This window comes from Diabrotica undecimpunctata, chromosome 6 (genome assembly GCF_040954645.1).
Source record: "Diabrotica undecimpunctata isolate CICGRU chromosome 6, icDiaUnde3, whole genome shotgun sequence".
Lineage (NCBI taxonomy): Eukaryota > Metazoa > Arthropoda > Insecta > Coleoptera > Chrysomelidae > Diabrotica > Diabrotica undecimpunctata.
The window spans coordinates 101,806,204-101,823,484 of NC_092808.1; the positions used below are offsets into that span (position 1 = coordinate 101,806,204).

At 33.2% G+C, this 17,281-nt stretch overlaps 1 protein-coding gene across 1 annotated transcript in view; it reads right to left on the reverse strand.

The window, feature by feature from the left end:
* LOC140443650 (uncharacterized) overlaps positions 1-17,281 on the reverse strand; it is an 89,950-nt gene that overhangs the window by 23,657 nt on the left and 49,012 nt on the right. The window contains exons 11-12 of the mRNA XM_072535016.1: positions 14,354-14,866; positions 4,807-5,224 (exon numbers count right to left, since the gene is read on the reverse strand). Of these exons, the coding sequence (XP_072391117.1) occupies positions 4,807-5,224; positions 14,354-14,866 (931 nt within the window). The remainder of the gene's footprint in view (positions 1-4,806; positions 5,225-14,353; positions 14,867-17,281) is intronic.

Genomic DNA, 17,281 nt, shown 5'->3' on the forward strand with positions numbered 1-17,281 from the left:
ACTACGGAGTTATGCAGGAGCGGTCGAAAATGGAGAAAATCGTCTGGAGAGAAACGAGGGGTCTTGAATTAATTCATGATTTTTATATGAAAATGAAATGATATGGGAATATTTGAAACATATGAGATACATGAACTGATCCGACCAAAAATATGAAGAAAACAGAAAGTTTGTAATAAAAACCAAAGAAAAATTATATGCATTTAGAGAGGTAGAAACGTTTAAACATTTGGTTGTCATAGTCACGAGAAATCAGTGATGCGGAAAAGAAATAAAAGCTAGATTAGGGCAACAAATAAAAGTAATAAATACTCTCAAAATATTCCTCAAAAGTAAACTGACATCAAGAAATCTTAAAGTAGAAAAATATAAATCAGTAACTAGATCCATGGGATATAAAGGATAGTGTTGCGCAACGTATACCCTCTCTTATCCAAATGTCAACATCACCTGCCCGTGTGATGATCTTGAACCTGATCATCCGGTACATCCTGCTAGATAACAAACGAGGTGCTGACGCCCGAGTGATTGCCAGTATAAGCAATCCCCCATTTACTGACCAACAGCTTCGGGTGGAAGAGTCGGTAAGTGAAAGAGCATCTTGTCCTAGAAATGGAAAATTATTTCTAAAGGCGGACGAACTAGAAATGGTCAACGACATGGAAATGCACAAGACAACGGGAAACCAATGCATTAAATGCTCAAAAAGGATCCCTAGTTAAACATCATGACTAAAAAGACATAACCAAACACACTCTGCTGATAATGAATCTCGGAAAACAAGATCCAGCAGAGGAGGAAAATCACAAGTCTGCAAAGCCTCCCCGGTCGTCAACATGCGAAAATGTTGCAAAGTAGCGAATTTGAATATTAGAAGTCTACATTAATCTGGAAAGGTTAATGTAGACTTCATAAATGGCAAGTGCAGTTAAAAAAATGGAAAGATATAGATACAGTAGGAATCAGAGACGTCGAATGGCCAGATTCAGGAAAGATAAAAATTAACAAGAAAACAATTAGGGTTTCACGCGGGACAGGCTCTTGTTCCGTCGAGTGTCCCGCACTTTTGCAGTGTATTTATGTTGCAGTGTATTTATTGTATTGTAATTTTTATATTAATAACAAAATAAACAATGAATTTTACTGCAGAGTATGTGTAAATTTTTTTTTGCATTCAACTCCTTTTATACATGTATAAAAATAAAAATATGTATTTTCATTAAAATATTGATACAATCCTTCATTTACTATACTCCCATTACAGGTCAAATGTTTATATACAGCAAACGATGCACTATATACCTATATAACTAATTCTTTTTCTCTTTCTGCTCTCTCTTACCTATAGCATTACATATGTAATGATTGTGCAGATTGACTCCTATATAAATTTTTAACGGCGAACGCGTGTATAGAAGTATAACTTCTACCGGCAGTCCCACTGGACTGCCACACCCGTTTTTTTTATTTGTTGTGAGTTTCTCCCGTTTAAATTATTATGACGCTATACAATACAGGATCATTATAGCAAGCAATAGTATTGTCATATATTTCTGAAAATTTAGACCAGGAGTGGGAGATAAAAGATGCTCCCCCTTCTAATTTAATATTTTTTTAATAATTATTACTTTTCGTTAAACTAAAAATCACCGTAAGCTTTCACATTTTAAATGGCGTAATTCTATGCGTAATTTTGGAGTAATACTTTGGATCAGCTCCATTGTGACAATTACAGAGGTATAACCCTATTAACAACTGCTTACAAAATACTATCAAATATTCTTAACGAAAGTCTACACGTTTACACAGTTGGCACAGTTGGAAAATACCAGGCCGGATTTACTCCAGAAAAATCAACAGTTGACCAGATTCATTCAATAAGATAGATCCTCGAGAAAACATTAGAATTTAACATTGAAAACCATCACCTATTCGTCGACTTCAAAGCCGCATACGGCAGTGTCAAGAGAACAGTTCTATACCAATGCGTGAGTTTGGTATACCAGAAAAACTTATCCGATTAATGAGGATGACAATGTCTAATTTAAAAGCTAGCGTTAGGATACAGGGAGAAAATTTTCGATCTTTTGAGATAACAGATGGACTCAGGCAAGGGGATTCCCTGGCTTGCCTCCTATTTAACATTGCCTTGGAAAAGGCAGTCCGAGACATACGAATTGACATAATAGATATATATATATATATATATATATATATATATATATATATATATATTGGATTTGTTTCAGTGGACGATATATGTGATCTCTGTGGTTTTCCGGGTTTGACTCCGCGTTAATGTTTTGGTTTTTAGGATCGTTGTTTTGACGACCTTTCGGCAAGGTCACATTTGCCATTGCCAACTCAGAGTAGTTCTGCTTCTTCCTGATGTTCAAGGAGAACTGATTTTTAAATCGCTGCCCACTCTGTTTAAATACCTTTTAACGCTTCTTGTGATTGGTTCTTTGCGCAGAGTCATGGGCTACTTGGGCCAGACGGACAAAGTTCAATTCTTACGTCACTGGCGTCAATGTCGGCAAGCATTGGATCTGCATTACCGGACAACACGTAACTTAGCACAGGTTAAAACCTTAGTCAAGATTGGAACCATTTGTCAACTGACAGCTGACGTATAAAAAGTGTGTTGGTGCTATACTGATATACAGGGTGTAGTTAGAAAATTCTTTTGCGACATTTTTAGCTTGGTGAGGGTGAATCGTGTTGTAATCGGCCTCGTTGGAAAGGGGAGGGGGTGGTGAAGACAATGACATAGAAAGGATAGACATGACAACATTGGGACTAATAGGGGGGTCAACACTATTAGTGTTCTATTGAAACACAGCCCTGAGAATGGCTCTGTAAGCCGAAAGCGCTCAGCTAGGGAATAAATTTTTACACACTTCAAAAATACTTTTTATTTCCATTCTTTTATTTTTCATTTGACGTGTGTACAAAATCATATCCGACTTTTCATTTTTTAGAAAATTTAAGGCTCGATATCTACCCAGTCATCTCGTATTTATAGATCTGAAAAAAGTTACTGACACATTGTGTATACTAACCTTTGCAACACTCAAAATAAACTTTAAATTATATATTTTTTAAATTATTGACTAGTCAAATTATGTTGTATTATGTGTTTGAATGTTTGCTTTTTCACAATTGTGTTATATTGAGCATCATTTTCACATGGATTGTGAACTTTTTTAAACTCAACATTAATTGTCTTGATAAATAAACTAAACAGTTTCGAAAGCTCGACTTTCAATAAAAGTGTACTTATGTTAGTGTTTTAATTACTGAGCCTTTTTGACCGCAACCTCACGAATCTTTTCTTTTATTACTATAATACTATTACTATTAAACACAACAGCCTTCCGGGTTGAACCGCGCCGAGCTTTCGACATCCTCTTAGATGTCTTCTTCGGGGCTTCCGAGGTCTCAGTCTCCCGAGCCCCCAGACACTACTACACTGATCACTAACCAATGCATTACTGGTGCTGGGAATAGAGGACGGTTCATTTATACCGTCGATGGTGACGTGGTTTGGATAAAGGTTGGCGTGGGGGTTAGCGTGGAGACAGGCGCGAACATTTCTGACAGTAGGATTTTGATGGACGGTTGGAGCGGAAGATATTTTCTTTATGAGAGGTCACCAGGTCGAGTTATCTATTTTATTGAGACAATTTGCCCTTTTTTCAATTTCTATGGCCTCTCGTATCATTCTTGGTTTATAGAAGCGGATGGGGGCTATGGTTCTGGAGTTTTCAACCAGTATGAAGATGGTGTTGATCTAGAGCTAAAATTGAGTCGGAATTGCGAACAGAAATGGAATGTTTATAAATCCTATTTTGGATTTTACGATTTGTTTGGCCTATATAGGATCGGGAGCAGTCTGCACAAGGAATTTCATAAACTTCGTATTGTTCATTTGGAATGTTGTCTTTGATTCATAGGACAAGATATGAAAGTTTTTGTTGGGGGGAGGGGTAAATATTGTCTTTATTCTTCTTGATTTAAGAATTTTGTCGATTTTGTCAGTGACAACTTTGCTGTAAGGAAGAAAAGCTTTCAAAGGATGAGGGTCTGAGTCTTTGGGTTGAGATTAAATGGGAGATTATCTGTAGATGGTCCTATTGATGTGATTTTTACGGTAACCATTTTGGATGAGGGCTTGTTTTAAAATAGAGTTCAGTGGGTCTACTTGCATCATCGCAAAGGCTTGATGATGCAAGTTGGCATGCCAGTAACGATTGGAATGGGTGGGTTTTCGATAAACAGAGTGGAGAAAATCTAATCTAATCCTTCTAATCTAACCTATCTGGAGAAAACAACAAAAGCCATTATCAATAAAACCTCTCTTCCAGTTGACATAAAACAATCTCTAATTCCTCGAGAAAAGTCTTCTAGAACACCTCCAATATATGGCCTACCCAAAATTCACACACACACACACACAAATATATATATATATATATATATATATATATATATATATATATATATATATATATATATATATAAAGAAATAATAATAAATTTATTTGTTATATAGATAAGCAGACATACACTTTTTTCACACTCGACTATTCTCGATTCTGAGTCGACTGGTTAAAATAAGATATAAATATTACCTAATTTTATATTAATATATCTATGGTCTAGGACAATAACATGTCTTTTTGACAAAATTATGAAAATTAAAACCCTTTTTCCTAATTAATAGATCAATATTTACAGCATAATAGTAGTTTCTTGTTAGAAATACCGTGATAAATTATTATATATTAATAAAAAATAACTTACCTTCATCTGTTTTGCCTAATGAAGAAAACTCTAAATCCAACGTATTTTGATCTGGTGATGGTTTGGAAAAATTACTATCTCCGAAAATACTTTCCACTCGAGCCATTTTTTCGGGACTGGTTGTAAAAATCTGAGTTTGCGATTCACAATCTGACAATTCCATATCGCCACTATAATCGTCCGAGGCATCCGGCGGAAGATCTCTGAAGAGACTCAAAGTGTCTTCTGAAATATTTCTAACAACTTTTTCTTTATTTTCAATAACTTTATCACTTGTTTTAATCAAATTAAAACTGGGAGATTCGACAAGTTTATCAAAAGGATCTTCTTCCTCTTTGGGAGGTGACATTTCAATTACTGTTTCTTCTTCATCTTCGTTGTCTGAATCGTCAAATTCATCTTTCCTTAGAGATATAGTCTTGAAAAGAAAAACAGTAGACATTAATGACTTCAATAAAATACCTATATTAAGCTATCTTTAGTATATAAATAGTAATGTTAAACTGAATCGTCATATAAAATAACAGTATTCACGATTAACACAATAACTAACCGCCAGGTAGAAAGATTCTTATTTTTTACCTCTTCAATATGATTGGTGGCTTTTGTTTTATCAGTTTAACATTGTCAATTGCGCAGGTAGGCAGTAACTTTCTAATATGTTTCTAAATTTGACAATAAAGTGGGTATCATGTTTACAAAATGAGAGAAAAAAAAAACAATGAAACATGCCATCATGATTGGTATTACAAAATAACAACTACGGGAATTCATTTAATTCGTAATGTATACAGCAATTTTAAAAATGCAGGTATAAATAGAGTATTACTAGATAATGAGAATTCAATTATCAGATGTTTAAGTTTACAGACTTTTGATTTTTGAATCATCCAATGATGGAACAATAAAATTATGTCAGAATACTTTTATTCTGAATGTCGTTACTAACTTCTTTTATTATTATTTTTTTTTGTTTCCCATTTAGTTCGTTACAACTATCCATTAAATCACTGTATTTATCAGTTGTCGAAGTCTCTCCTCAGAGAAGTCAATATTTTTTAATATCATCAGATCATAGCAATCGTTAGTAAACCATATTTCAATATAGTCACTCTTCATTTATCCGGACTTTATATTTATAATCGACAATACCACATACCGCAAATATAGGTAGACGATAAAGGTAAATGATTTTAATAAGATTCATATCAGAAAGAAAAAATGCTCATCACGCAGCGCAAACGTAAATTCCATACGAGTTGTTGTTTCAGAGTTGTGTACCTAAGCCCTCTAATTCCAAGTAGACAAGATTCTTATTCAATATAAAAATAACAACTAATTAGTGGAAACACCACAGAAAAAATACACAAAGCTTAAATAGTATCTGCACGTTGATGCTATGGAATCATTAGGGAAAGAAAAGAAAACAAATATAAGGTTTTCAACCAATTGGTGGACATGTGAGATATAAAGCATATTCAGAGATGAAGGTAAATGATTTTAATGATTTGGAAGTTATTAAAAATGGCTTCGTGCAGGAATACCAAAGGATAGAAAAATGTATGCCAGATACAATCATGAAACAAAAAAAAGCAGTAAGGAAGACTAATCCGAATTCTGGGTTAAAAATGTAGTGAGGCTGATAGACTCCTCGGAAACTCAAAGTCAAGAGTTGCCTGGAAAACAATTAATACATTAAAATCTATACAAAAAAGAGGTTTTGACAATTGACCCGATTGAACTATTCGACTGGAAGAAATATTTTCCCGATGTGAGATGTGAAAGAGATATAACGGATGCAGTAATAAGGTATATAAAAAGAGATGAAATAGAAAAAGCATTAAAAGGCATAAACAATCAGAAAGCACCTGGCAATGGAGGTTACAAAAAAAATCACAAGTGGTAGAAACTCTATGTGATATATTTTCTATAGGAAAATTAGGAAATTAGGAAACGGAGGACAACAATGTGAAAATTATAGTGGATTGAGTGTGACGTCGTCTATTGGTAGACTGTATGGAGGAATTTTAACAAATCAACTAGAAGAAGAAATGACATATTTAGAAGAGCAGAGTAGATTAGAGCTGGTAGTTCTTGTCCAGATAACTTATTATGTAATAGACAGCTAATCGAGAAAACTAAAGAATTTGATAATGTTGCAAAAAGACAGAGCTGCTGTATGTCACCAAATTTGATCTATTGTTAACAAGCGACAGGTTTCCGAAACGAAAATTATGGTAAAATTGCGTGATCACCGATTATGGATTATTTGACATACGATTTTACATGGAAACAGTAGAATCGATTGTAATCGTTTATTATTTCTGTACGAATTGTTCTTTATCTTGCTCTAAATTAAGAAAGTAATGTTGCTGTTTCACTTTACCATCATTCGTGTTTATGTGTAATCTGCATTCTGAAAATCAACAAACATAACCTTACTAACTAATAATTTTGTGTCGTTCGTTAATGTTTATCAATTTGTCATTTATCATCTTTAATTCTTAAAATGAACCTTTGTAACAATATTTTTGGGTTCTTTCTAAACAACAGCTTTTTATAAAACACCTTAGGTTTATGTATCTTACAACGTAACCAAAGATTTTATTTTATTTACTTACAACCATTGGTACATAACCAAAGATTATAAGATTAATCGTCCAAAAATCTCAGATTACCTGACAAGCTAGTATGACAGAAGTTTGACATAGATAAAACGATAATTAGCGATTCGAAAACCCAAAATACTTCTGACAGGCTGTTAATCATCGATTATTTGCTTGTTAGATTAGTTAATGTGTGTTATGTGATTGAAGTTTGATCGATGTTTCTGCAACTCAAAATGCATTTAATCGACTGTTAACAGTAGATTACCTAATTTTGATAATGATCAGCCTTTCGGAAACCGGCTGTGAGTATCTCACAATAGGAAAACATTATGCAGAGGATATAAAACCAACGCAGAGGACATTAGAAGAACACAATGCTGCCTATACATAAGATTTCAGTTAAATGAAGATCGAAAGGATAATGCAGATATACAAAACAAAATAGAAAGAGGTAAAGCTATAACAATAAAGTTACATTCCCTACTACGAAATAAACGTTTGTGAAATCAAACGAAAAAAGGTTGTTCAGATCGTTGGTAGAAAGTACTGTAACATTCGGAGCAGCAGTGTGGACATTATCAGAAGAGAGCAGAAGAAATTAATACGGTTAAAAGAGGGTTTTATAGAAGATGTTGTCAAGTTACAGTATTAGACTGTCAGAAATAAAGAAATTCGAGATAGCAAAGGTATAGAAATGACGTTAGTAGATAGGGTAGAAGCGAAACAACTGCCCTGGTACGGCCACATAAGGAGAATACTACACGAAAGATTAGCGAACCAAATTTATAGTTCGGTCGCACAAAGGAGAGGCGATCCAGCAAAAAAAAAAGATGGAAAGAAGGATTCAAAAAGGCGATGAGAAGAAGAAATTTGGAAAAAGACTTATGAAATGATAAAAAAATGGCGTAGCCATTGAGAACCCGCTAAGTTAGATATAAAGAATCGCTATAATATATACATATAAAGTAATACCCGTTATTAACTGCCTATAACTTAGAAGGCAAATTACCCTGCATTAATATTTAATGTTATATTATGAAATACTTTTTTTGACATGATTTCGAATATTCCGTTAATGAATAGGTATCTGTATTTTGCTTTTAGAAACATTTTGTACAAAAGTATAAATCCAAACCCAGCAAAGACATACTTCAAAGGTTTTATAATTGAAAGAAATAAAATTTGATAAAAGACTAAGATTTATACATCCCATAGAAAAGATAAGAAAGCAAAATAAATACAAAAGAGCATCTTTTTATAGTCATAATAATTGCTAACCTAGTAATACAGTTTTTAGAGACATTTTTCTTGAAGTTAAGCCAATATTTTTTACAAAAAATAAATCAATGACTGTATTTTGTCTTACCTTTAATTATATTTAAAACATTTTAAAGAATTTTAATAAGTTCTGAAAAAACCCTATGTTTGTTAAAAACAATAAAAAAACAGATCAATTGACTTTTAAGATAAATAGACCGATAAATTTAAAAGTATAATTTTTTACTAAAAGTATTCGTTTAGACAATTCGTTCCATCCAAATATAAAAAAAATCCTAGTAGAGATTAATGAATAGAGCAATCAATACAGCAATCATATAATCAACATTTCTACTTTCTAAAAAACAAAATTTAATAAGAATTCAAAAACACCTCATTTACATTTAAATCCGATAAGACAACATTCAAAAATGAATTCCACTAATTATGAAAAATTTTTACTAGTAATTCCAAATCTACCTGCTGATACTGCAATTGTATGAGACAATGCATCTAATTTTCGTGGGTTAATCCCGCTCCTAATATTAATTCTCGGAAATATAAAAAATACTAAATTAAAAATACTTAAATGTGCTATAATGCTTTTAAGAGAATCCTATATAAATGGAGAACAGATTTATAACTCGTAAAACATTAAGATAGGACGTCTGAGGTGAATAGGGCATGTAATGCGGATGGAAAAAAATGACCCAGCTAGAAAAACGCTCCTTGATAGACCCATTGGTCAGAGAAAAGGAAGACCCAGAACAAGGTTCCTTGATAACATCGATGAAGACAAGAGAAATATGGGAATACGTGCTTGGTGGAGGAAGACGATGGATAGGGAGATAGATAGACTGGAGAGAAATCCTTGAGGAGGCTAGGACCCACGTAGGGTTGTAAAGCTAGAATGATGATTTATAACTAATTTAGATGCGTCTTACTGATAATAATAATAATAATAGAATTGAGTGTCAGTATCAGTTTTTTTAATAAATCGATAGAACGTTGAATGAATGGATCTGATAGAATTATTGACATTATCTAATATTAGATATAGATATAGATATATATACATATATATATATATATATATATATATATATATATATATATATATATATATATATATATATATATATATATATATTATATATTCTACGCGTGTCCTGGACAGAACACAGAACCAATCTGTAAATGCAGAAGAGCTTATTATGAAAGGCAGACTATTAAAAAAGTAAACCAAGCATACCTAAATAGACTGCCGGAGTGATGACGTATTTTTATTGACATCTGTCAGTTTCACTTTCCAAACAAACCTTGTTTAGTGTGGATAATTTGTATTTTTCGTTATTTTTTCATTTTTTTTTTACAGAATCTTTCCGCTTTTTGCAATATCTAAGTATTCTAATAGTTACTACAACAGTTTTACAAGGTTGTATAAATAATAAAGCATGTTGTTTTATAAAAATAACAATAAAAGGTTAGAATTTCTTTAATTTACACCTTTTAATTATATTTCATAGAAATATAACACCGAATTATGATGGTATTATCGTAAAAACACTATACTTCAGAAGAAAAAGCAACAGAGGAAGCAAAATTTTAACTTTATAGAAATCTTGAGATTGGGCAAACCCTGGCTTTTCAACTTTTGTTTGGAAAGTAATAATAACAATATGGGCGCCATGACGTCACACTCCGGCTGTCCATTACTTCAGTGACATAGCCAGATAAACGAGGACTACGGAACTATTGGTAGTAGAAGGAAAGACCACCCCGGTCCTATTAAAGTCGAGTGAAAATTCAGATAAGAAGGTATAAATTCAAACGTAAGGCAGAAATTCTTTGGAAGATATTTGGAACTATTAACGAAAACGGAGTATGGAGATCCAGGCACAACCATGAACTCTGCCAATTGTTCAAAGGAGGACCGATCTCAGAATTGGTTAAACTTCACATACTTCGATGGGCTGGTCATTTAGTAAGAATAAAGGCCGAAAGTTTGCCGAAAAGAGCCTGATCGAAAAGAGATGCAGGCGCAAGACCAAAAGGAATTCCATGGAAAATGTGGGGAGGATTAAGTGGCAGCGGACGCACAAAATTTACCAGATTTGAGAACTTGGAGAAGATCTGCGCTAGACCGGCTAGATTGGAGGCTTAGTTTGAAGGAGGCTAAGGATCGATTTGGTTTGTTGTGCCATTGGAGAGTGTGCAACTGTTTTTCATTTAACTAGAAAATAAGTGACAAAAAATTAACTATAAATGTATAAGATACAAGTGACGACAGCGTAAGAAGTGTAAATTAGTAATTAAGTTAAATTAGGTGTTAGCTGAAACCTTTATTTACTATAGTTATACCATAGAACATAGACGCATATAGAAGAACAGTTCAAATGGACGATTTGGTTACGGTTATTATACTTCAAAACAATCCTTAAGAGCGCGACTGCATAAACTCACTCACACCGTGGCTGTCGCGTCGGCTTTAAACTATCATGAAATATATAGTTAGGGGGAAGTGGGAAAGGAGTTAACTTATGCATCCACGCTTAATCAAATTTCGGCGTTTCTTTCGTGTTCTCTTAATTTTTGAATTGGACCCCACGAAACCACGGTGTTTTCAATTAAAAAATCACGATTATGAAGATTATTACGTATAAATTTAATTACGTGAGGAGGGTCATATTAAAAAAAAAATTCGACCAAATTTTTCAATGGATGGTTTTTCTGGCGTTATTCCAAGATTTTTTATCGCGGTTTGATTGCTACGACCGATATCGCAAGCCATACTTTTAACTTTAAAACCAGCTTCTTCACAGAAATCTAAAACGTTTAGAATCAAATTGCTTAGTTTTTTTTTCAGGTACACAGTTATGGGCAACATAGTACTTAATAGGTTGCCTCCAATTAGTTTGTCTACCTCTTAACATGAAAACTAAACCACGATTACCTTCTGTTGGAGAACTGTCACGTGTTTAGTGGTATCAGTTTTGTTTGAGACTCAGGAAAGTACACTCTGAAAAAGATATTTCAGAGTCTCTTCACAATTTAGAGTGTATTCACCTGACTTATTTTGGAGCGAGGGAATACTTACCGAAGGGTCTTTTGAGAGAACTTTATGGAGCCTTGACATTTCTGCAGTCTGTTCTATGTCCTAGCAATGCCCTCCATGATTCTCTTTTTGCCCTTCTAAGTTGTTTTATATTCAGTCCATGCTTTGCAATAATGGCCCACTCACCAGATCTTTTGGAGCAATTAAATTTTCGTCTGATTTGTCCTTTGATTTGCAAGATTGTCATTCCACAAGGGTACTTTCCCGTTGAAATTCCTCACTATCTCCGGACAGTTATCTGTAAGCGCTGACATGACAATGAAATTGTACGGCGGCCATGTCTTCGTTCAATGTCTGCCTTATCGTCCCTTTAATCTTACCTAAACAATATTCCAGGTCTGCTTTATATACTTCCCAATTTGTTTTACGAGGATTACGATAAGTTTCCTTGATATGTTCATTGCCTGTCTCGATGGTCTGAACAAGACACCTCATCTAAGGTATGCCATTTTTTAACTTGGTTTGTTTATTTGGTGTTTGTACTGCCCCAGGTCAGATGGTAGGCATTCGTATCATAGCCAATTATTAATTCAGTTAATTTTTCATGCAATCTCTCACTAATTTTTCCAACTTCCTTGATGGTTGTTCGGGATCATCATATGGGAGGTATGCTGATCTGGGAACTATCTCCTTCATAACTCCTCCCTCTATGACCTTTAGCTTTACTGTCGTTCAGCTTGTAGAACAGAGATCACAACCAGTCTTATGTGTTAAGGTCTTGATTTTGTCTCTGTAGACGGATCCTGATGGTTTCTTTATGAAGCTCTTTCTCGGGGACGCGAGTGAGGACCATGGGGCGCTTGGGCATATTATTTGGATCAATTATATTTAAGTTTGCTCTCTCCCACAGACCCTCAATAGTCTTTACAACTTCACTCTTCCATTTTTTTGTATACTTGTTAACACAGTTCACCCACAGGGTCCCTACGCAAAACGATGTTTTATGGAACTGCAGAAGTTCATTTCCACCTCCGATAGGAGCCTCATATCAAGTGCTTGCTCCAGTTTGATAATGATCAAATTTGCTTGAGCTCGATTCAGAATTGTGTGCTACCACAATTCTGAATACTTTTGTCACGGTGCTTTATGACCTAGTCTGCTCGTTAGAGCCCGTTGGTTCCTTAGCAACTCTGTTACGGGGAGTGGTGATGGTATTCTCCAGAAGTCTCTTTTTATCCTCGGGTGTTGCTGATTTGGTTTTCTTGGGATTTGCTATGTACCATGTCCCAGCAGCCATTTTTGCCTTTTTTCTCATCTTCCTCTGTTGAGCTCTAGTGAGGCGTTATTTGAGACTTACTTATTTATTTAAAATTTAAAAAGCAATTCTAGCTTACTAACAACATCAGGAATTGTGTTTTGATCGAAACACCTTTGAGTTTTTTTTGAAAATTTTTTGAGCTTTCTCTCCCGGTGATTTATTTTTAATTAATTTTATTTATAGTTTATAAGAAGAGAGTTTTAATTATATTATTTGTAGATTTGTACATATGTATTTAAATTAAAAATTTGAATCATAATATTTTTTCTAAAAAGATTCATTTATTAAAAGTTAAAATAATATTTTATTTTCTTCAAAAAATTTTATAAAATGCAAAAATTTAATGCTACGACCACGCGGCATCTACATTATAAAAATATCTAAATTGCATTTGTTGCCCCACTCTTTCTTATTTTAGAAGCAGTAATAGCGCTGACATGACCTCTCCCTAGTGGTACAAATAAGGAACTAAAACCATGATCAACTTCTGATTGTTTTGTGTATAACCTTTGCCGACGCTAAAAGATGACAGTGAAAGATTCTTCTATATGCGTCTATATTCTTTGGTGGTACTCTTCGTTTACATAAATTTATATATTTTTAAAAATTGTGAACATGTTTTAATGATTCAAAGACACACAAAGTATTTCATTTAAAATATTCATACTACATATCTACAGGGTTACCAACTAGAAAAAAGTCAATAAAAATTTTAGGCAACTTCTAAGAAGAAAATTAAACAATTAGCATATATTAATTAACAACTTTTTTCATATAAGTGCATTTGAAATAAAATTTTGACTGCATAAGAGTACACAGAATTGGGATATGTAATAGGTGTCTCTACATTTAAAATCAACTAGTTTCTAATAATTCATATTTAATATTAAAGCAGGTATAATACATACGCTACTGTTTATAAGTATTTGTCAATTCTCCTTTTTTCTATAATATTTTTGTCAATTTGCTATGTTATTCTCGCTGTAGATTTTCAAACGAAATTTTATGTGTACTATACGAACTTACAGTGAAGTCGTTCCGATCAGTGTTGGACTAGGTCACTATGTGATAGGAACTTCACTATGTGAAGATATAATAAGAAATACAATGAAATTGAAGAAGAAACGGAAAAACGGCAATAATAAAAGAACAGATGATGTTTGAGAAGTATATAAAATTAGATTTTTAAGTAATATAATAATATTTAGATAAAGAACAAGGATTGTTTTGGGCAATAATCAAAAAGATAGCTTACTTAAATTCCGATGTATTGAAGGCCGGTAAATCAATTAGTAAAATACAACTTACCGGTTTTTTATCAGAGAGTATATTGATATTTCTAGGTTTAACAGGTTTGTCCAGATCGTCAAAAATGCTTCTCGATAAACGTTTCTTCTCCTCTCCTAATTTTGTTCTACTTTCAAACTCGAACGGCTCAGGTTCTTTAAACTCATACACATCTTCGGAACTTGACGACTTTTCCAAAGGTTTTTCCTTCTTCTCGTCAATTTCTTCATCGATACTCACTGACTTTTCTAATGGCGGAGGACTTCTTGACTCATCAGATGAGGAACAAACTTCTTTATCATCTCCAGCATCCAAAGTGGGTAACTTTATAGCTTTTGTAAATCCTTTTAATTCTGATCTAATTTGATTAAGATCAAAGTCCCGACCTTTTGGAGGATTGCCGTCATCTTCACTTTCTTCAGCTGATTTCTCTGGAGATCGTCTTATCCTTCTAGAAAATCTTGACGGCTTCTGATCCTGTTCTTCTTTGACAGTTTCCTCGCCGTCTGGTTCTTTGCTTTTCTCCGATTTAGGCTGCAATTACAAAAAATATATTTAAAATGGGATGTTTCGATTAAAAACTGAAACATGTTTAGCGAAATTTTCGATGACTAACGAGATAACTGTAAAACATGTGTTAAAAGTAGGAACCGATTTTTTCAATCATCAAGAAACATTGAATTATGAATTATCTGTAAATGTATGTCAAATAAATGGTGATTTATCATTTAGAATTAACGATTCCACGTTATGAAATGGTGCTGACAAGAGAAAATTGTTCTTATATATCATTTGGAAGCATTTAAAATATTAACAGCTCTTATAACTTATTTGTTAATGCGAAAAAAAAAACGTTTTGATTGCTAAATAAAAACGTGTATGCAATATTATATGCACGCACAAAATGGATGTTTCCTTGTACAACTGTCGATATTGGAGGACCTTTACTCAATTACTCCTGGAACTAACTACGACACAAAAAACCAGCGACACTGTGTTGAAGGCATCACAGGAAAATATTTGTTTGTTATTTTTAGATACTATTTTTTTAAATCACAAGGAATAATCCAAATTAATTCATATCACAAAACTTTCTGAGTGTGAATACCATTGACATGTCACACTTTGACGTGACTTGACATGAGGTTTTACTTTTTTATGGCACTCTTATCAAATATATATCATACTATGTCAAAGCTAAAATATTAAATTTGTTGACTATTGCTTATTCAGTTTCCTTAATAATACAACATAGGCATTTAGCATTATGTGTCGTTTGATTGTCTGCTGTACAGACGCATACTGTGAATACCTTGGACAGACAGAGTGACTAACACAGAGGTATTGAGACGAATGGATAAAGCGATTGAATTATTAACAACTGTTAAAATGAAGAAAGTGCCTTATCTTAGTGTTCCGTAATGATAAGCACAGTCTACAACAGCTTATAGTGGAAGGTAAGATTGAAGTTAGCAGAGGTTTGGGTAGAAAGAAAAAATCCTGGCTGAGGAACTTAAGGGAATTGTTCCAAATACCAGAAGCTGCAACATATTACATGCACCACAAAACAGAAAAACATATTGTATGATGGTCGCCAACCTTCGGTGGAAGAAGTCGATTATAAAGAAGAAGAAGTCCTTTGATTGGTCATCAAAGTAACAGCTGGAGATTTTCGTGTTTTACCAAGTAAATATATGAATCACCACGCATGTGTCGTCGTTACATAAGAGAAAATATTTGACGATTTTTTTATTAGAATACTAATTTGATAATTATCACGTATCTAAGCATCCATATAAAGGTCTAGTAATATCAATAATTCTGTTGGACAATCCCTGATGATTGTGGTGCGATATACTTCTGTTTTGTTTGTGAAATTAATTAACAAAAATTGGGTTCCATTTACTTTCATTTTCCAATTATCTTCATAATTTTCTAATTATTTAAGATGATAATATATAATTCATATAATATAAATACGCAAAGATACAATTTTCTGACAAGAAAGTTCAAAAACGTAAGTTGACAATTTGATATAATAAAAAATAGGAAAATTCGTTTAGTATGTATGGTTTCCAAATACGAGAATGTCAGGTACCCATCAGAATTATTTTTAAGAAGAATAATGTGTCAACAGCCAACATCATACTATAGGTAGGCAATATTCCATTGAAATAGGAGATCATTGTTTTTCATGGCTGTTGTAAATATCATGTCGATGCCAATATAATAAGTTTTGTAGCTGTTGCACCAAATATTGAATTTGAGCATACTTTTTGACAAATAACTTTTGACATATTCTTCTTTTTTTTTCAATAGAAAAGCTTAATCCAATTCCTAATCATAGAACCTTAAATAGCGGGACAATATTTATTTTGATATTATAAAGTAATATTCTGAAGTCGTCAAATGTTTCAATTATATTTGGTTTTTCAATAAAATATGCCATGTGAATTTAGTACCTGAATGACTGTTTTTTTTTTCTAATTTATACTGGATCCAGCAGGTAAATAAAATTCATAACGTGATCGCTAGCTATAACTTTGCACCTGAGCTACTTCAATTATCAACAAGTTTGGTCTTTTTTCCTGTATGTAGATCAATCTCAATTTTTAGGTACATTTGTATAGATTCTCGAGGAGTCGGGTTTGAATATATCCAGCAGCGAACACCAAAACTTGGGAGAGGGTTGATGTAGAATGACCGTAAAGGGATAAAGACCACATCTAACGCTAACATGGGTGGTCCCAAAAGTACCCAATCCAACAAAGAAACAAAAACTTTGGAAACAATATTTTTCAACATAATCTCCTTTATACAATTTACTATTTTTATTTTTTTTTAAGCAACATTATTTTAAGCATGATTTTAAAGTAAAATTGTCGCTTATTTCCAATAAAAATAGTAAATTGCATTAAGATGCAACAAGAAAATAGCTTCAGAACAATA